The sequence below is a fragment of the Oncorhynchus clarkii genome, chromosome 2 (assembly GCF_045791955.1).
Source record: "Oncorhynchus clarkii lewisi isolate Uvic-CL-2024 chromosome 2, UVic_Ocla_1.0, whole genome shotgun sequence".
In the NCBI taxonomy this organism is placed as follows: Eukaryota; Metazoa; Chordata; class Actinopteri; order Salmoniformes; family Salmonidae; genus Oncorhynchus; species Oncorhynchus clarkii.
Window position 1 is genome coordinate 11759033 of NC_092148.1, and position 21872 is coordinate 11780904.

Genomic DNA, 21872 nt, shown 5'->3' on the forward strand with positions numbered 1-21872 from the left:
TGGACTGTCAACCCCCATGTCCTAGTTGACACAGTTATGTTGCTGTGGACTGTCAACCCCCATGTCCTAGTTGACACAGTTGTGTGTATTGTCGATGTTAAAGAAAAATAAAACATGTGTTTCTATGTTACTAAAAATATATGTTATTGAAATACAAATAGTTTGTATTGAAAAGGTCCACAGGGTGAATATTTGTATTAGGTAGAGAGGATGTATAGTTTGGATTTCTCTCAGAAAAGGGGAGATGTAGTGATGTCTGATAGTTATCTCCATAATTGATTGGTTATGCGTGTCATCGTCATAACCGGATATAACTAACCTAGCAATGAGGACTAGCAGATAGTAGCTGTGTGGACTGCATGTGAATTGTCTGATTTAAGAGTTAGTAAACGTAACTAAACAGATAATTCACTGCCTGGTCTCCATCATGACATGGTGTCAGAATTAAAGAACTCACACGCCGATGATTAGTGAGGAAAATGTCAAAATTCAACCCACCAGAGCAGTTCGATTTCTTGCAGCCGTCATCAGTGCCTATCTGGAGAGTTTTTCCAGTTGAGTGGCATTGAAAATGGAAAAGGAGACTGGTGTAGTGCAGGTGAATTCACAACTTTATGCAATGGGGAAAGATGCAGATATGGTCTACAATGCATTCTCCTTTGATGACTTTAATGAATAATTTGACTATGATGTGCTGATTGAAAAACGGAATGAACATTTTGTGCCACAGCGCATTCAGAAAGGGGGAGAGACAGTGGAATCTTTTGTGAGGAATCTGTATGAGCTAGCTGAATACTGCGAGTTTGGAACTACAAAGGACAAACAAATAAGGGACAGTATTGTGATTGGCATTATGGACAGTGATGTTTCACAAAAGCTACAGCTGGAGCCAGACTTGACACTGGAGATGGCAACACAAATCCTGCGCCATTCAGAGCAGATCAGCGTCCACTTCGCGAGAAAGGTGAAGTCATGCAGGTTCTGTCATGCAGGTTCTGTACAGAGAACAAAACAACTCAAAAGAGAGAACCACTTGTCATGACACCTTTACCTAAGGGTCCGTGGCTGAAGATCGCAGCCAACCTGTGTGAGCTAGAGGGCAAGAAATACCTCATAGTGGTGTTCTACTATTCTAGGGACATAGAAATACCACATAGTGGTGGACTACTATTCTAGGGACATAGAAATACCACATAGTGGTGACTACTATTCTAGGGACATTAGACATACCACATAGTGGTGACTACTATTCTAGGGACATTAGAAATACCACATAGTGGTGACTACTATTCTAGGGACATAGAAATACCACATAGTGGTGACTACTATTCTAGGGACATTAGAAATACCACATAGTGGTGACTACTATTCTAGGGACATAGAAATACCACATAGTGGTGACGACTATTCTAGGGACATAGAAATACCACATATTGGTGACGACTATTCTAGGGACATAGAAATACCACATAGTGGTGACTACTATTCTAGGGACATTAGAAATACCACATAGTGGTGACTACTATTCTAGGGACATAGAAATAGCTCACCTGCCCACTACCACTAGCCAGCATGTCATCACCCGCCTCAAAGGTATGTTTGTAAGATGGGGGATACCTACCGAGCTTGTTAGCGACAACGCTACTCAGTTTGTCTGCACTGAGTTCAAGGAGTTCATAAAGAAGTATGTTTCGCAGACAAATGGAGCTGCGGAGAGAGTACAGACAGCTAACTATCTAGTAGCTCGTTGGACGATCTGTTAATTGGGATGGCAGGGTAGCCTAGTGGTTAGAGCATTGGACTAGGTAACCGAAAGGTTGCAAGTTCAAATCCCCGAGCTGTCGTTCTGCCCCTGAACAGGCAGTTAACCCACTGTTCCTAGGCTGTCATTGAAAATAAGAATTTGTTCTTAACTGACTTGCCTAGGTAAATAAAGGATAAAAAAATTGCCAGATAATTCACTGCCTGACCTCCATAATGACAGAGAGAGAGAAAGGCAGATGTCACACCATGTTATGATAAGGTTATGCTCCAAGCTTTATTTGGAGAGAGGCAGTGCTTCCAAGACAGAAATGAATAAACACACAGAAACTTGACTACATTAAAATCACTTTCAATGAACATGGAAAAAATATTGACTGTTGTTTTGTTTATGTACTTCATCTCCACATAAGGGAAATGTATTAATTCTAGTTCTATGCTATCTATGTCGTTAGTGTTCCAGTTAGTGTGTCTGTTAGGCTATGTGCCACTTAGGATTGGTGGGCCTGTCTGTCAGTCAGTGGTAGTGTCCAATAGGAACAGAGTGTTTAGGGCACGTGGACTGCCCTCATGATGTTAGTGTGACCAGAACCAGGGATCCAGCCGGTCACCACGATCACCATGTCACCTGTCTTGAAGAAGCCCCTGGCCTTTCCTACACACAGTGAGGGAGGGTGGAAGAGGGAGGCAGACACAGTGAGGGAGGGTGGAAGAGGGAGGCAGACACAGTGAGGGAGGATGGACGAGGGAGACAGACACAGTGAAGGAGGGTGGAAGAGGGAGGCAGACACAGTGAGGGAGGATGGACGAGGGAGGCAGACACAGTGAGGGAGGATGGACGAGGGAGACAGACACAGTGAGGGAGGGTGGAAGAGGGAGGTAGACAGTGAGGGAGAGTGGAAGGGGGAGGCAGACATAGTGGGGGAGTGTGGAAGAGGGAGACAGACACAGTGAAGGAGGGTGGAAGAGGGAGGCAGACACAGTGAGGGAGGATGGACGAGGGTGGCAGACACAGTGAGGGAGGATGGACGAGGGAGACAGACACAGTGAAGGAGGGTGGAAGAGGGAGGCAGACACAGTGAGGGAGGATGGACGAGGGAGGCAGACACAGTGAGGGAGGGTGGAAGAGGGAGACAGACACAGTGAAGGAGGGTGGAAGAGGGAGGCAGACACAGTGAGGGAGGATGGACGAGGGAGGCAGACACAGTGAGGGAGGGTGGAAGAGGGAGGCAGACGGTGAGGGAGAGTGGAAGGGGGAGGCAGACATAGTGGGGGAGGGTGGAAGAGGGAGGAAGACAGTGAGGGAGGGTGGAAGAGGGAGGCAGACAGTGAGGGAGGGTGGAAGAGGGAGGCAGACAGTGAAGGAGGGTGGAAGAGGGAGGCAGACAGTGAGGGAGAGTGGAAGGGGGAGGGAGAATGGAAGGGGGAGGCAGACACAGTGAGAGAGGGTGGAAGAGGGAGGCAGACAGTGAGGGAGAGTGGAAGGGGGAGGCAGACAGTGAGGGAGGGTGGAAGGGGGAGGCAGACACAGTGAGGGAGACAGACACAGTGAGGGAAGATGGAAGAGGGAGGCAGACACAGTGAGGGAGGATGGACGAGGGAGGCAGACACAGTGAGGGAGGGTGGAAGAGGGAGGCAGACATAGTGAGGGAGAGTGGAAGAGGGAGGCAGACATAGTGGGGGAGGGTGGAAGAGGGAGGCAGACAGTGAGGGAGGGTCGAAGATGGAGGCAGACATAGTGGGGGAGAGTGGAAGGGGGAGGCAGACATAGTGGGGGAGGGTGGAAGAGGGAGGCAGACATAGTGGGGGAGGGTGGAAGAGGGAGGGAGGGAGACAGTGAGGGAGGGTGGAAGAGGGAGGCAGACAGTGAGGGAGGGTGGAAGAGGGAGGCAGACAGTGAAGGAGGGTGGAAGAGGGAGGCAGACAGTGAGGGAGAGTGGAAGGGGGAGGGAGAATGGAAGGGGGAGGCAGACACAGTGAGAGAGGGTGGAAGAGGGAGGCAGACAGTGAGGGAGAGTGGAAGGGGGAGGCAGACAGTGAGGGAGGGTGGAAGGGGGAGGCAGACACAGTGAGGGAGACAGACACAGTGAGGGAGGATGGAAGAGGGAGGCAGACACAGTGAGGGAGGATGGACGAGGGAGGCAGACACAGTGAGGGAGGGTGGAAGAGGGAGGCAGACAGTGAGGGAGAGTGGAAGAGGGAGGCAGACGTAGTGGGGGAGGGTGGAAGAGGGAGGCAGACAGTGAGGGAGGGTCGAAGAGGGAGGCAGACAGTGAGGGAGAGTGGAAGAGGGAGGCAGACAGTGAGGGAGGGTGGAAGAGGGAGGCAGACAGTGAGGGAGGGTGGAAGAGGGAGGCAGACAGTGAGGGAAGGTGGAAGAGGGAGGCAGACAGTGAGGGAGGGTGGAAGAGGGAGGCAGACAGTGAGGGAGAGTGGAAGGGGGAGGGAGAGTGGAAGGGGGAGGCAGACACAGTGAGGGAGGGTGGAAGAGGGAGGCAGACAGTGAGGGAGAGTGGAAGGGGGAGGCAGACAGTGAGGGAGGGTGGAAGAGGGAGGCAGACAATGAGGGAGGGTGGAAGAGGGAGGCAGACAATGAGGGAGAGTGGAAGGGGGAGGCAGACATAGTGGGGGAGGCAGACATAGTGAGGGAGTGTGGAAGAGGGAGGCAGACAGTGAGGGAGGGTGGAAGGGGAGGAAGTCACAGTGAGGGAGGGTGGAAAGGGGAGGCAGACACAGTGAGGGAGGGTGGAAGGGGGAGGCAGACATAGTGAGGGAGGGTGGAAGGGGGAGGCAGACATAGTAAGGGAGGGTGGAAGAGGGAGGCAGACATAGTGAGGGAGGTTGGAAGGTGGAGGCAGACAGTGAGGGTGGAAGAGGGAGACAGACAGTGAGAGAGAGTGGAAGAGGGAGGCAGACACAGTGAGGGGGTGGAAGAGGGAGGCAGACAGTAAGGGAGGGTGGAAGGGGGAGGCAGACATAGTGAGATAGTGAAAAGAGACGTGAATATCATCCATATGACACTAAACCTACGTTCTCTCTTTCCCACTTTCTCCCCATCTTTCCCACTCCTTTTCTCTCTCTCTCTCACACACCCACCCCTTCAACACACACAGACCTATGTTCATGCCGAAGTTGACTCTGTTGTCTACATCGTCGGCCCAGACGGGGGCAGGGAGGGGGTGGAACAGCACTGGGAACACACCCCTCAGCAGCTGGGCCTGACGTGCCACCTGGAGACAGAACACACACACTGCATCAGTCTACCCAAACTAACAGCCTTTAACTTTAGCCTGAGGGAGGCAGGTAACAGCCCCACTCTACAGGCTACAACCACATATCAAACAACAATCCTAAACCTAACCTTAGGGGTTGTGACTCGTAGAGTGGGCCAGTATTCTATCTCACCTGAGGACTTCTTGTTACCGCGACGATGGGACAGCGTGGGCGATACCGGGACAGGAGCTGGGCTGACCTGGGAGAGAGAGAGGGATAGAACGAGCAGAAAGGGAGAGGGTTGGAGTCAGTGAGCATGTGTGTGTTTGCATGTACAGTACGTGTGTATGTGTGTGTGTGTATAACAGCATACCTGCCAGTAGTAGTGAGTACTATGACAGCTCCAGCACAGCATTTGAAGGAGGATTCTACAGCTCCTATAGCAGTGACCTCAGTAGGGTCATTGGACAGAGGGGTCAGACGACGAAGCTCCTCAAACAACTGCTGTTGGAAGATGGCTGCCTCTGCCTCCCTGCATATCTGTAGGTGTGTGTGGTGTGACAGAGATGGAGGGGGAATTGTTAAAGGGATAGGTCACCGCAAAATCTAAATTTGTCAGACATTTTGATTCCTTGGTAGTGTCCTACAGCCCAATTCTCCACATTTGACAGGCAGCAGGTAGCCTAGCGGTTAGAGAGTTGGGCCAGTAACCTAAAGGTTGCTAGTTTGAATACCCAAGCCGACAAAGTGAAAAATATGTTGATGTACCCTTGAGCCGGGCACTTAACCACCCTAATTGCACCAGGGTCGCCGTTGATAATGGCTGGCCATGACCCCACTCTCTGAGGGTGTCTCAGTGGGAGTTGGGATATATTGAAAAACACATTTCCAATTTACACATCTATAATACACACTTGTACACGTGTGAAATAGGACAAATATAAGCACCCACCAAATGATTATTTAATAGAATGGACTTTCTACTCTCCACACACTGACCGAGTGCATCATGGCCACAGACTCGACAGGGAACAGTCCTTTAGCCGTCTCCCCAGAGAGCATCACACAGTCTGCTCCATCCAACACTGCGTTAGCTACGTCACTGCCCTCCGCACGCGTAGGCCTGGGGTGGGCTACCATGCTCTCCAACATCTACCACACACACACACACACACACACACACATCAGCACACAAGGGATGTGGTTGGGCAACATGAGAGAAGACACTGAGAATAGAATGGGTAGAGTGATGGGGAGGGATGGTTATTGATATTCGTGAGACTCCACACAGAGTCTAGCCATATGAGTCAATATGAAGGAGACAGAGAGAACATGAGACCGAGGAGTGTTTGTGTCCGTGTCTATGTGTGTGTGTCTGTGAGAGACAGTATCTATGTTATCATCATTATATTTTGTGTCCTGTTGCTAATATCCTCTTTAACACATCCCAACTGCGTGTGTATGTTGTTTGGCGCTGCCCCTCTCTTCATGCCCTGAAGCATTTATGTGTGTGTGTGTGTGTGTATGTGTGTGTCTGCATGTGTATGTGTGCATTTTGGCCTTTTATTTAAAAAAACCTGCTATTATGCTGTCACTCTGAGTCAAGAGTACAACACACTCAACATGGCTCCAGGAGTGTGTGTGTGTGTGTGTGTGTGTGTCATCTGACCTGTGTGGCACAGATAACAGGCTTGCCAGCGGAGTTGCAACGTCCGATCATCATCTTCTGAGCGATGAAGACTTTCTCTGCAGGGATCTCTATGCCCAGGTCGCCCCTGGCAACCATCACCCCATCACTCTCCGCCAGGATCTCCAAGAAACTGAGAGAGAGAGAGAGAGGGAGGGAGAGAGAGAGAGAGAGGGGGGAGGGAGAGGGAGAGAGGGAGAGAGAGAGCGCGAGAGAGAGAGGGGGAGAGAGGGGGGGGAGAGGGAGAGAGGGAAAGAGAGGGAGAGGGAAGGAGAGAGAGAGAGAGGGAGGGAGAGAGAGAGAGGGGGAGGGTGAGAGGGAGAGAGAGAGGGAAAGAGAGAGAGAGAGCGAGAGAGAGAGAGGGAGAGAGGGAGAGAGAGGGAGAGAGGGAGAGAGAGGGAGAGGGAAGGGGGAGGAGAGAGAGAGGGAGGGAGGGAGGGAGGAGAGAGATGGAGGGGGAGCGTAGGAGGAAAGAGAGAAGTAGACATGACTTATGATGACATATTCATATACAGACAGCCATATGGGTGATGTATCATAGATTTTTAATATCCAGATCCTATATAGTTCTGACACATCCTCATCCATCACTCTGCTGTCAGCTGTCAGTGTGATTATAGATCTCTAACATCCAGACATGGTTATCAGTGACGTGGTTATCCATCACTTCGCTGTCAGTGGGAATGTGTCTGTTATGATAGCAGATAATGTTCTATTTAATTCTGTGGTTAGGATACTGCAGAGTGGTTTTATATGTATTCATTATGGATCCCCAGTAGTTCCTGCCAAGGCAGCAGCTACTCCTCCTGGGGTCCAAACAAGATGAAGGCAATTACTTCACCATTTAAAATAAAACAGTACACCCTACAATGCATTATTACACCACTACTCTACCTCTACATACACTACCTTACCAAAAGTATGTGGACACCTGCTTGACAAACATCTCATTCCAAAATCATGGCCATTAACATGGAGTTGGTCCCGCTTTTGATGCTATAACTGTCTCCACTCTTCTGGGAAGGCTTTCCACTAGATGTTGTAACATTGCTGTGGGGACTTGTTTCCATTTAGCCACAAAAGCATTAGTGAGGTCGGGCACTGATGTTGGGCAATTAGGTCTGGCTCGCAATCGACATTCCAATTCATCCCAAAGGTGTTCAATGGGGTTGAGGTCAGGGCTCTGTGCAGGCCAGTCAAGTTCTTCCACACCGATCTTGACAAACCATTTCCGTATGGACCTCGCTTTGTGCATGGGGGCATTGTCATTGCTGAAACAGGGAAGGGCCTTCCCCAAACTGTTGCCACAAAGTTGGAAGCACAGAATCGTCTAGAATGTCATAGTATGCTGTAGCATTACGATTTCTCTTCACTGGAACTAAGGGGCCTAGCCCGAACCATGAAAAACAACCCCAGACCATTATTCCTCATCCACCAAACTTTACAGTTGGCACTATGCATTCTGGCAAGTAGTGTTCTCCTGGCAGCCGCCAAACCCAGATTCATCCGTCAGACTGCCAGATAATGAAGAATGATTCATCACTCCAGAGAACGCGTTTCCACTTCTCCAGAGTCCAATGGCGGCGAGCTTTACACCACTCCAGCTGATGCTTGGCATGGTGTATGGGGATCTTAGGCTTGTGTGCTGCTGCTTTGCATCCAGAGGCAGTTTGGAACTTGGTAGTGAGTGTTGTAACTGAGGACAGACGATGTTTATGCGCAACACACCTCAGCACTCGGTGGTCCCGTTCTGTGAGCTTGTGTGGCCTATCACTTCACAGTTAAACCGTTGTTGCTCCAAGACGCTTCCACTTCACAATAACAGCACTTACAGTTGACCGGGGCAACTCTAGTGGGGCAGAAATTTTACAAACTGCCTTATTGGAAAGGTGGTATCCTATGACGGTGCCACGTTGAAATTCACTGAGCTCTACATTATGGCAATCCTACTTCCAATGTTTGTCTATGGAGATTGCATGGCTGTGTGCTCAATTTTATACATCAGTCAGCAACGGGTGTGACTGAAATAGTCGAATCCACTCATTTGAAGGGGTGTCCACATACTTTTGTATATACAGCACCAGTCAAAAGTTTGGACACACCTAATCATTCAAGGGTTTTACTTTATTTTTACTATTTTCTACATTGTAGAATAATAGTGAAGACATCAAAACTAAGAAATAACACATATCATGAATCATGAATCATGTAGTAACCAAAAAGTGTAAAACAAATCAAAATAGATTTTCGATTCTACAAAGTAGCCACCCTTTGCCTTGATGACAGCTTTGCACACTCTTGGCATTCTCTCTCTCGCAATAATATGTTCACCTACTCTGTCTCACAAAGACATGGCGGTTGGAAACAAACATTTCCACCGGTCTAATGTCCATTGCTTGTGTCTCTTGGTCCAAGCAAGTCTCTTCGTGGTGTCCTTTAGTAGTGTCCTTTAGTCCTTTTCTTTGCAGCAATTTGACCATGAAGGCCTGATTAATTCAGTCTCCTCTGAACAGTTGATGTTGAGATGTGTCTATTACTTGAACTCTGTGCAGCGTTTATTTGGGCTGCAATTTCTGAGGCTGGTAACTCTAATGAACTTATCCTCTGCAGCAGAGGTAACTATGGGTCTTTCTTTCCTGTTGCAGTCCTCATGAGAGCCAGTTTCATCATAGCGCTTGATGGTTTTTACGACTGCACTTGAAGAATCTTTCAAAGTTCTTGAAATGTTCTGGATTGAGTGACCTCCATGTCTTCAAGTAATGATGGACTGTTATTTCTCTTTGCTTATTTGAGATGTTCTTGCCTTTTACCAAATAGGGCTATCTTCTGTATACCCCCCTTCCGTGTCACAACACAACTGATTGGCTCAAACGCATTAAGAAGGAAAGAAATTCCACAAATGTACTTTTAACAAAGCACACCTATTAATTGAAATGCATTCCAGGTGACTACCTTCTGAAGCTGGTTGAGAGAATACCAAGAGTTTGCAAAGCTGTCATCAAGGTAAAAAAATTGCTATTTTGAAGAATCTAAAATATTAAATATATTTTGATTTGTTTAACACTTCTTTGGTTATTACATGATTCCATATGTGTTATTTCATAGTTGTCACACCCTGATCTGTTTCACATGTCTTTGTGCTTCTCTCCACCCCCCTCCAGGTGTCACCCATCTTCTCCATTTTCCCCAGTGTACTTATACCTGTGTTCTCTGTTTGTCTGTTGCCAGTTCGCCTTGATCATAGTTTTGATGTCTTCACGATTATTCAACAATGTAGAAAATAGTAAAAATAAAGAAAAACCCTGGAATGAGTAGGTGTGTCCAAACTTTTGACTGGTACTGTATACTGTAGTGTATCTACAATACAAAATGTATAATACCACAATAAAACAATATTACAACATTACAATGTACGTGTGTGTAGTGCGTGTGTTAGCGTGTCTGTGCGTATGCGTTTGTGAGTGCCTGTGTGTGTGTCTCTTCACAGTCCGCGTTGTTCCATAAGGTATCTGATTCTACTGCTTGCTTGAGTTATTTGATGTGGAATAGTTCCATGTAGACATGGCTCTATGTAGTACTATGCATTTCCCAGAGTCTTTTCTGAACTTGGGGACTGTGAAGAGACCCCTGGTGGCAATGGCATGCCTTGTGGGGTATGCATGGGTGTTTGAGCTGTGTGCATGCCATTTGAACAGACAGCTCCGTGCCTTCAACACGTCCATACCTCTCATAAAGACAAGCAGTGATGCAGTCAATCGCTCCTCTACTTTGAGCCAGGAGAGATTGACATGCATGTTATTGAAGTTAGCTCTCTGTGTACATTTAAGGGCCAGCCGTGCTGCTCTGTTCTGGGCCAACTGTAATTTGCCTATGTCCCTCTTTGTGGCACTTGACCATACAGTACCATCCTGGTGCTATAAAACCAGAGCCTGTAGGACTAGTTTTGTTGATAGCGATGTCAAGAAAGCAGAGTCCTATCATGCAGCCTCAGAATGTTTTTCAAATCTAAACATATAGCCCAACAGTTATATTACAACTAAAGTTGCACAAATAACTCTAAATGAAGCATATAGTAGGATCAGTTCCTTTGTTAACCGTTCAACACAGAATAGCCACAATTGTTTGTAGAAAATATCCGTTATATTTTATTGAGCTGTGTTCAATTGTATTCTTCATAATGCCAAGGAATTCTAAGCAAATATTGTCTGCTAAATTAACTAGTGTAGCCCACAGCCATATGGCATAGTTTGATCAGGGCCTAACATAAGGACAACTCAAGAGTATGCTATTCTGTTCTTCTTAAATAGACTACATTTTCTTCATATCATGATTCTTTAGGCTTGCCTAAAATAAATAATGCCTCTAGGGGAGCTCTGGATTGGGCAAACGCCATGTGGGGAGAAGGAGATGCGGCGTTGGACCACTTCGAGGAGTTTACCCGCCGCTTCCAGGCTGACTTCGACCACCCGCCCGAGGGTAGAGTGGCGGGTGAACGTCTCTTCCACCTGAGGCAGGGGACGAGGAGCGCCCAGGAGTTAGCCCTGGAATTTCGGACCCTGGCCACAGGAGCGGGATGGAACGACCACTACCGCTGCAGCCTGCGCGATGATGTCTGTTGGGAGTTGGCCTGCAGGGATTCCACCCTCACCTTCAACCAGCTGGTGGACTTGTCCATTCGGTTGGATAACCTGCTGGTCACCCGCGGACGTCCAGAGAGGGCTCTGTCGATTCCCCCTCCCAGCACCACCGCTCCGGTGCCCATGGAGCTGGGAGGTGCTGTGCTCAGGGAGGCCGGAGGAGGGACCTTCATGTGTACCATCTGTGGCCGCAGAGGTCACACTGCTGGTCGGTGCCGGGTTGGTTCCTCTAGGGGTCGAAGCAGCATGCAGGCAGGGCATTCTGACGTCACCCCAGGTGAGCTGGAGATGGAGAGTGACCGCATTTCAGCAGTGCGTAATTGGCCCGATTCCCACCATGGCAAAGGAGGTGCAGCGGTTTCTAGGGTTTGCCAATTACTACCGGAGGTTTATCCTGGGTTTTGGTCAGGTAGCGGCTCCCATTACCTCACAGCTGAAGGGGGGATTGGTAGGTTTACAGTGGTCGGCTGAGGCGGACAGGGCTTTTGGTCACCTGAGGGATCTGTTTACCTCAGCTCCCGTGCTGGCCCATCCGGATCCCTCTTTGGCATTCATAGTGGAGGTGGACACATCCGAGGCTGGGATAGGAGCCGTGCTCTCTCAGCGCTCGGGTACGCCACCAAGCAAAACTATGACATGGGGGACCGGGAGCTGTTGGCTGTTGTCAAGGCTCTGAAGGCATGGAGACAGGGGGCTAAACAAGAAACACCCTTTTCTCATCTGGACTGACCACCGCAATCTGGAGTAAATCCGGGCAGTGAGGAGACTGAACCCTCGCCAGGCAAGGTGGGCCATGTTTTTCACCCGTTTTGTTTTCACCCTTTCGTACAGACCAGGTTCCCAGGAAATGAAGGCAGACGCACTGTTCCGGCTGTATGACACAGAGGAGCGGCCCATGGATCCCACCCCCATATTCCCGGCCTTCTGCCTGGTGGCACCGGTAGTGTGGGAGCTGGACGCGTGTCCCGCTGGGCATCTGTACGTTCCATCTGCTGTCCGTGACCGGCTGATCTATTGGGCCCACACGTCACCTTCCTCTGGTCATCCAGGCATCGGTCGGACGGTGCACTGTCTGAGTGGGAAGTACTGGTGGCCCACTTTGGCTAAGGACGTGAGGGTTTTTATTTTATTTTTATTTGTATTTTTTGACACCTTTTTCTCCCCAATTTCGTGGTATCCAATTGTTGTAGTAGCTACTATCTTGTCTCATCGCTACAACTCCCGTATGGGCTCGGGAGAGACGAAGGCTGAATGTCATGCGTCCTCCGATACACAACCCAACCAGCTGCACTGCTTCTTAACACAGCGCGCATCCAACCAGCCAATGTGTCGGAGGAAACACCGTGCACCTGGCAACCTTGGTTAGCGCGCACTGCGCCCGGCCCGCCACAGGAGTCGCTGGTGTGCGATGAGACAAGGACATCCCTACCGGCCAAGCCCTTCCTAACCCGGGCGACGCTAGGCCAATTGTACATCGCCCCACGGACCTCCCGGTCGGTTACGACAGAGCCTGGGCGCGAACCCAGAGTCTCTTATGGCACAGCTGGCGCTGCAGTACAGTGCCCTTAACCACTGCGCCACCCGGGAGGCTGGACGTGAGGGTTTATGTTTCCTCTTGCTCAGGGTGCGCGCAGTGTAAGGCTCCTAGGCACCTGCCCAGAGGTAAGTTGGGGGAGATCGGTCAGGAAATCGATCGACAGGTGTGACCATGGCCGTTGTGGAATGGGTAATTCCACAATGGCCATGGTCATACCCATTCCACAACGGCCATGGATTTCCAGACCGTCGATCGATTTCCTGACCGATCTCCCCCATCACAGGGAAACACCACGATCCTGATTGTTGTGGATCGTTTCTGGGGTACCAGCCAGTTCTGGCTCCTTGGCATCAGAGTCATACCAAAGCTCCTGTGGTGGATGACTGGTTCCGGCGCGCGGAGGAGACATGGGACGCCGCCCATGTTCACCTTCAGGGAGCCGTGCCAGAAAGCCAGCGCAGACAGTCACCGCAGTGAGGCCCGGTGTTCGCACCGGGGGACCGGGTCTGGCTCTCGACCCGAAACCTGCCCCTCCGCCTGCCCTGCCGGATGCGGGGTCCGCGGTTTCTGGGGCCATTCAAAGTCCTGAGGAGACTGAACGAGGTGTGTTACAGGTTACAGCTCTCCTCCAATTACCTTATTAACCCCTTGTTCCATGTGTCTCTCCTCAGGCCGGTGGTGGCTGGCCCGCTCCAGGAGTTTGAGGTGCGGGAGGTTCCTCCGCCCCCTCTGGACATCGAGGGGCCCCCGGCATACGCCGTTCGCTCCATACTGGATTCGAGGCGTCGGGTACCTCGTGGAGTGGGAGGGATATGGTCCGGATGAGAGATGCTGGGTTCCGGTGGAGGACGTGTTGGACCCTAAAATGCTAACGGAGTTCCACCGTCTCCATCCGGACCGCCCTGTACCTCGCCCTCTGGGTAATCCCCGAGGCCGGTGTCGGCAAGCTGCTGGAGCCGTGCGTCAAGGGGTGGGTACTGTCACGACTTCCGCCGAAGTCGCTTCCTCTCCTTGTTCGGGCGGCGTTCGTCGGTCGACGTCACCGGCTTTTTTGCCATCGCCTATCCACCTTTCATTTTTCCATTTGTCTTGTCTTGTTTTCCTACACACCTGGTTTCAATTCCCTCAGTATTAGACGTGTATATAACCCTCTGTTCCCCCCATGTCTGTGTGTGGAATCATTTGTTGTTTCGTGTATGTGCACGCTAGACTGGTTTGCGCTGGGTTATGTCAACCCATATTGTGTTTAGTGTTCTTAGTGCCGTGTGTTTTGTTCACCAAAATAAAAGGCTCCTTTGGCTGCCCAACTTCTGCTCTCCTGCTCCTGACTCGCTTACAGCCAGTTACACATACCTAACAATAACACAGATGTTTTTCCAGCAGAACATTATGATCAATAATGTTAAAAGCTGCACTGAAGACTAACAAAACAGCTCCCACAATATTTTTAGTATCAATTTATCTCAGCCAATCAGGAGTTATTTGTCTCTGTGCCGTACATGTTGAATGTCCTTACCTATAAGCATGCTGAGTCAGTTGATCATTTGTTTACTGTGAAATAGCATAGTATCTGGTCAACAACAACAACAAACATTTTCAGATCTCCTACTCTGAATACTTCCTCTATTCTAGCTGGTAGAGCATTCAACTTGGGGAGGCTAGTCTAGTGGTTAGAGCGTTGGACTTGTAACCAAAAGGTTGCAAGATCGAATCCCTGAGCTGACAAGGCAAAAATCTGTCATTCTGGCCCCGAACCAGGCAGTTAACCCACTGTTCCTAAGCCTTCATTGTAAATAAGAATTTGTTCTCAACTGACTTGCCTCGTTAAATAAAGGGGGAAAATAATTCAGGAGTATGCTTGTCTTGTCTTTCTGTAGATTATAGAATCTTATCACTGTAGATAAGGAATGAGTCATGTGGTTCCAAGGGCAACGACAGGTACTGAGGCTGAAGATACGTGCTGTTCATGTGTAAATCTGAGACTGTAAAGCAACTCATTCAATGAAAGTTAATATATTCATGTTGTTGACTCTGTGTGTGTCTCTTCCTCTCTCTCTTCTCCTCCACACACACTCACTTATGTACTCCCTGGCGACTCTCCACCTTGCTGACCACCTTGATGCCCTTTCCGAAGGGCCCCAGGGCCCGTCGGACCTCCCTGACATCCTGGCCACAGCGGATGAAGCTGGCGAACACCATGTCCACCCCCTGGGCCACGCCGAACCTCAGGTCCCCCTCATCACGCTCACTCACAGCGGGCATGTCCACCAGGTCACACCCCGGCAGGTTGACCCCCTTACGGCTGCCCAGAACACCTCCACTCTCTACCAGTGCCTCCACCCAGTCTGGACCTGGAGAGAGGGAGAGGAAGAGAAGGGAGGGAGGTCATGAGAACAGATCATGAGACAGAAGTAGAGAATGTTTATTTGTTTATAGTTGTTTATGGCTTGTCTATCTCCAGGACTGTGCAGTATGATCATGTACAGTGGTTCTTCCTTTAAAAGTAGCGGCATACTGCAGCACAGCTTGCGGGATGCCACAGAATTCTATGGCACGTTATTTAAGTGTCAGCCATTGTTGCCAGAATGACGCAATTTACCACAATATGCCACCATCTACCACAAACGGTCGCAACATAAAGTCAAAACCTTTAAAGGAAGAACCACTGCACCAACACTGTATCTCCAGTAATGTGTTTAGATGCAATATGTGTGTGTGCGTGTGTGTGAGTGTGTGTGAGTGTGAGTGTGTGTGTGTGTGTGAGTGTGTGTGTGAGAGTGTGTGTGAGAACGTGTGTGTGTGAGTGTGTGTGTGTGAGAATGTGTGTGTGTGTTAAATGATGTGTTACCTGTCTCCAGGACTTTTAGTCCGATGAGTCCGTCGTCGATATAGATCCTTCCTCCTTTCTCCAGGACCTGAGGCAGACTGGGGTAGTCCACCCAGATGACGTTCCCATCCGTACTGTCCCTGTCCCCCTCCCCTGTCACCACACGCACACTGGCCCCACGCTCCAGCTCCACCTCCTGCTCTGCAGTCTACACACACAGAGAAACACAAAATAACACACACATCTTAACTTCAGTCATTTAGCAGACTCTCTTATCCAGAGCTACTTACAGTGAGTGCAGTCATCTTAAGATAGCTAGGTGAGACAACCACGCATCACAGTCATATAGTAAGTAAAACTTTTCCTCAGTAAAGTAGCTATCAGGACAGTCAGAGCTAGCAAGAAATGGCATGTAGACGTGCCTCCAGCTCTGTGTCTCACACACACACACACACACACACACACACACACACACACACACACACACACACACACACACACACACACACACACACACACACACACACACACACACACACACACACACACACACACACACACAAGACATTGCCTTATCTTCCTCACACATAGAACACATAGAATGTAGCAGACCATAAACTAGGTTTTTATAATTTCTAAAGTATATTGAACTTTCCATTGGCAGGACTGGTGCTATAACAAACAGATCAGTGCCCAACAGAGGAGGCTGGTGGGAGGAGCTATAGGAGGACAGGCTCATTGTAATGGCTGCAATGGAATAAATGGGGCGCAGTCAAACATGTGGTGTACATATGTTTGATGTGTTTGATACCGTTCCATTTATTCCATTCCAGCCATTACAATGGGCCTGTCCTATAACTCCTCCCACCAGCCTCCTCTGGTGCCCAAACACCTGTTCTGATGCTGAGAAAGCTTCTTTCTCACTACTGTTGATACTGTTGCACAATCTGTGTCTGTGTCCAGGATAGAACACCCCCAAAACAACCAGCATGGTCAGTCAACACGGGTCACACTCTCCTGGTCTGTTGACCCTCACCCTAAACTGGACTACTGACCAGTCGGGATGTAGGGAATGTAAGCCCATTGGATAGAATGTTAAGTAGTGATGAAATGCTGGCTTACCCCTCGAACCAGGCCTGTGCGTATTTCAGGGCCTTTGGTATCCAAGGCGATGGCTACCGGCCTGTAATATAAAGGGTCAGTGGTTATGGTCTCGACCGCCTCCCGGATGTTCTTGATGGTCTCACCATGGTACTGAAGGAGGGAGACAGGGAGAGAGACAGAGAGAGAGAGAGACAGAGAGAGAATAGCTGTTACTAAACTGATATGATTGATAGTTGTGTCAGATCAGTGATTACTTGCGAGACAGGTTATGCAGAGACAAACAAACCTCATGAGAGCCATGAGAGAAGTTGAGTCTAGCGATGTTCATTCCTGCCTTCACCATCTCCTGCAGTTTGGCGATGGAGCGAGACGCAGGCCCTGAAAGAGAGAGAGAACAAGAGATAACAGAGACCATGGGTTGTCCAGCAGTTTATTGGTCAATCAATCCACTTTGATACATCATCAATAGTGCAGTCAGTGGGATGCCAATCACCAATACCCAGCCTGCCAGCCAACACCACACCAACCTAGATCTACTGAGCTCCAACCCCTAGCCCATACAGTTCTACCCTAGGTCAACTCTGCGTGGCCATAGTGAAAGAATTAGAAGGCCTACCTATACTGTTAAGCAGGCACTCTAATCCAGACAGACATGAGTGCATTGATTCTCATACTTTCTTTGTTCATGTTCCCCGTGGGAATCTAAACCACAACCCTGGCATTGCAAGAACCACGCTCTACCAACTGAGTCACATGGGTTTACCTACACAAGCTACACAAAACAAAAGGTTATTTAATTCACTGATGGTGCAGCTGATTTTTTCGTTTTTCCTAGCCACCGTGCTTCTACACCTGCATTGCTTGCTGTTTGGGGTTTTAGGCTGGGTTTCTGTACAGCACTTTGAGATATCAGCTGATGTACGAAGGGCTACAGTGCCTTGCGAAAGTATTCGGCCCCCTTGAACTTTGCGACCTTTTGCCACATTTCCGGCTTCAAACATAAAGATATAAAACTGTCTTTTTTTGTGAAGAATCAACAACAAGTGGGACACAATCATGAAGTGGAACGACATTTATTGGATATTTCAAACTTTTTTAACAAATCAAAAACTGAAAAATTGGCCGTGCAAAATTATTCAGCCCCTTTACTTTCAGCGCAGAAAACTCTCTCCAGAAGTTCAGTGAGGATCTCTGAATGATCCAATGTTGACCTAAATGACTAATGATGATAAATACAATCCACCTGTGTGTAATCAAGTCTCCGTATAAATGCACCTGCACTGTGATAGTCTCAGTGGTCCGTTAAAAGCGCAGAGAGCATCATGAAGAACAAGGAACACACCAGGCAGGTCCGAGATACTGTTGTGAAGAAGTTTAAAGCCGGATTTGGATACAAAAAGATTTCCCAAGCTTTAAACATCCCAAGGAGCACTGTGCAAGCGATAATATTGAAATGGAAGGAGTATCAGACCACTGCAAATCTACCAAGACCTGGCCGTCCCTCTAAACTTTCAGCTCATACAAGGAGAAGACTGATCAGAGATGCAGCCAAGAGGCCCATGATCACTCTGGATGAACTGCAGAGATCTACAACTGAGGTGGGAGACTCTGTCCATAGGACAACAATCAGTCGTATATTGCACAAATCTGGCCTTTATGGAAGAGTGGCAAGAAAGCCATTTCTTAAAGATATCCATAAAAAGTGTCGGTTAAAGTTTGCCACAAGCCACCTGGGAGACACACCAAACATGTGGAAGAAGGTGCTCTGGTCAGATGAAACCAAAATTGAACTTTTTGGCAACAATGCAAAACGTTATGTTTGGCGTACAAGCAACACCCTGAACACACCATCCCCACTGTCAAACATGGTGGTGGCAGCATCATGGTTTGGGCCTGCTTTTCTTCAGCAGGGACAGGGAAGATGGTTAAAACTGATGGGAAGATGGATGGAGCCAAATACAGGACCATTCTGGAAGAAAACCTGATGGAGTCTGCAAAAGACCTGAGACTGGGACGGAGATTTGTCTTCCAACAAGACAATGATCCAAAACATAAAGCAAAATCTACAATGGAATGGTTCAAAAATAAACATATCCAGGTGTTAGAATGGCCAAGTCAAAGTCCAGACCTGAATCCAATCGAGAATCTGTGGAAAGAACTGAAAACTGCTGTTCACAAATGCTCTCCATCCAACCTCACTGAGCTCGAGCTGTTTTGCAAGGAGGAATGGGAAAACATTTCAGTCTCTCGATGTGCAAAACTGATAGAGACATACCCCAAGCGACTTACAGCTGTAATCGCAGCAAAAGGTGGCGCTACAAAGTATTAACTTAAGGGGGCTGAATAATTTTGCACGCCCAATTTTTCAGTTTTTGATTTGTTAAAAAAGTTTGAAATATCCAATAAATGTTGTTCCACTTCATGATTGTGTCCCACTTGTTGTTGATTCTTCACAAAAAAAGACAGTTTTATATCTTTATGTTTGAAGCCTGAAATGTGGCAAAAGGTTGCAAAGTTCAAGGGGGCCGAATACTTTCGCAAGGCACTGTATTTAAATACATTTGATTTGATTTGATTTATTTAACTCACTGATGGTGTAGCTGATTGGCTATCTAACTCACCAATTATGCAGCTGATTGGTTATTTAACTCACTGATGGTGCATATGTGGTTATGTAACTCACTGATGGTGCAGAAGTGGTTATTTAACTCACTGATGGTGTAGCTGATTGGTTATTTAACTCAATGATGGTGCAGATGTGGATATTTAACTCACTGATGGTGCAGCTGATTGGTTATTTAACTCACTGATGGTGCAGATGTGGTTATTTAACTTACTGATGGTGCAGATGTCGTTATTTAACTCATCAATGATGCAGCTGATTGGTTATTTAACTCACTGATGGTGTAGATGTGGTTATGTAACTCACTGATGGTGCAGAAGTGGTTATTTAACTCACTGATGGTGCAGCTGATGGGTTATTTAACTTACTGATGGTGCAGATGTGGTTATTTAACTTACTGATGGTGCAGATGTCGTTATTTAACTCATCAATGATGCAGCTGATTGGTTATTTAACTCACTGATGGTGTAGATGTGGTTATCTAACTCACCAATTATGGAGCTGATTGGTTATCTAACTCACCAATTGAGGAGCTGATTGGTTATCTAACTCACTGATGGTGCAGATGTGGTTATCTAACTCACCAATTATGGAGCTGATTGGTTATCTAACTCACCAATTGAGGAGCTGATTGGTTATTTAACTCACTGATGGTGCAGATGTGGTTATCTAACTCACCAATTATGGAGCTGATTGGTTATCTAACTCACCAATTGAGGAGCTGATTGGTTATTTAACTCACTGATGGTGCAGCTGATTGGTTATTTAACTCACTGATGGTGCATATGTGGTTATTTAACTCACTGATGGTGCAGCTGATGGGTTATTTAACTCACTGACGATGCAGCTGATTGGTTATTTAACTCACCAATGATCCAGCTGATTGGTTATTTAACTCACTGATGGTGCATATGTGGTTGTGTAACTCACTGATGGTGCAGATGTGGTTATTTAACTCACTGACGGTGCAGCTGATGGGTTATTTAACTCACTGACGGTGCAGCTGATTGGTTATTTAACTCACCAATGATCCAGCTGATTGGTTATTTAACTCACTGATGGTGTAGATGTGGTTATTTAACTCACCGATGGTGCATATGTGGTTATGTAACTCACTGATGGTGCAGAAGTGGTTATTTAACTCACTGACGTTGCAGCTGATGGGTTATTTAACTCACCAATGATCCAGCTGATTGGTTATTTAACTCACTGATGGTGCAGCTGATTGGTTATTTAACTCACTGATGGTGTAGATGTGGTTATTTAACTCACTGATGGTGCATATGTGGTTATGTAACTCACTGATGGTGCAGATGTGGTTATTTAACTCACTGATGGTGCAGAAGTGGATATTTAACTCACTGATGGTGTAGCTGATTGGTTATTTAACTCAATGATGGTGCAGATGTGGATATTTAACTCACTGATGGTGCAGCTGATGGGTTATTTAACTTACTGATGGTGTAGAAGTGGTTATTTAAGTCACTGATGGTGCAGATGTGGATATTTAACTCACTGATGGTGCAGATGTGGATATTTAACTCACTGATGGTGCAGAAGTGGTTATTTAAGTCACTGATGGTGCAGCTGATTGGATATTTAACTCACTGATGGTGCAGCTGATTGGATATTTAACTCACTGATGGTGCAGCTGATTGGTTATTTAACTCACTGATGGTGCAGATGTGGTTATGTAACTCACTGATGGTGCAGCTGATTGGATATTTAACTCACTGATGGTGTAGCTGATTGGTTATTTAACTCACTGATGGTGCATATGTGGTTATGTAACTCACTGATGGTGCAGAAGCGGTTATTTAACTCACTGATGGTGTAGCTGATTGGTTATTTAACTCACTGATGGTGCAGATGTGGATATTTAACTCACTGATGGTGCAGCTGATGGGTTATTTAACTCACTGATGGTGTAGCTGATGGGATATTTAACTCACTGATGGTGCAGATGTGGTTATTTAACTCACTGATGGTGCAGCTGATGGGTTATTTAACTCACTGATGGTGTAGCTGATTGGTTATTTAACTCACCAATGATCCAGCTGATTGGTTATTTAACTCACTGATGGTGTAGATGTGGTTATTTAACTCATTGATGGTGCATATGTGGTTATGTAACTCATTGATGGTGCATATGTGGTTATGTAACTCACTGATGATGGAGCTGATTGGTTATTTAACTCACCGATGGTGTAGCTGATTGGTTATTTAACTCAATGATGGTGCAGATGTGGATATTTAACTCACTGATGGTGCAGCTGATGGGTTATTTAACTTACTGATGGTGTAGAAGTGGTTATTTAAGTCACTGATGGTGCAGATGTGGATATTTAACTCACTGATGGTGCAGATGTGGATATTTAACTCACTGATGGTGCAGAAGTGGTTATTTAAGTCACTGATGGTGCAGCTGATTGGATATTTAACTCACTGATGGTGCAGCTGATTGGATATTTAACTCACTGATG

At 47.6% G+C, this 21872-nt stretch overlaps 1 protein-coding gene across 6 annotated transcripts in view; it reads right to left on the reverse strand.

Moving 5' to 3' along the window:
- Positions 1-2019: 2019 nt before the first annotated feature.
- LOC139421251 (pyruvate kinase PKM-like) overlaps positions 2020-21872 on the reverse strand; it is a 36588-nt gene continuing 16735 nt past the window's right edge. For 4 of the 6 annotated variants that reach the window (XM_071171968.1, XM_071171976.1, XM_071171961.1 and 1 more), the window contains 10 exons: positions 17053-17144; positions 16785-16916; positions 15684-15870; positions 14913-15186; positions 6644-6794; positions 5974-6126; positions 5348-5514; positions 5167-5233; positions 4877-4991; positions 2020-2416 (listed from right to left, as the gene is read on the reverse strand). In XM_071171968.1, coding sequence (XP_071028069.1) covers positions 2310-2416; positions 4877-4991; positions 5167-5233; positions 5348-5514; positions 5974-6126; positions 6644-6794; positions 14913-15186; positions 15684-15870; positions 16785-16916; positions 17053-17144 — 1445 coding nt within the window. In that variant the 3' untranslated portion in view covers positions 2020-2309. The remainder of the gene's footprint in view (positions 2417-4876; positions 4992-5166; positions 5234-5347; positions 5515-5973; positions 6127-6643; positions 6795-14912; positions 15187-15683; positions 15871-16784; positions 16917-17052; positions 17145-21872) is intronic. The other 2 variants (XM_071171998.1, XM_071171987.1) reach the window with 2 other exon arrangements.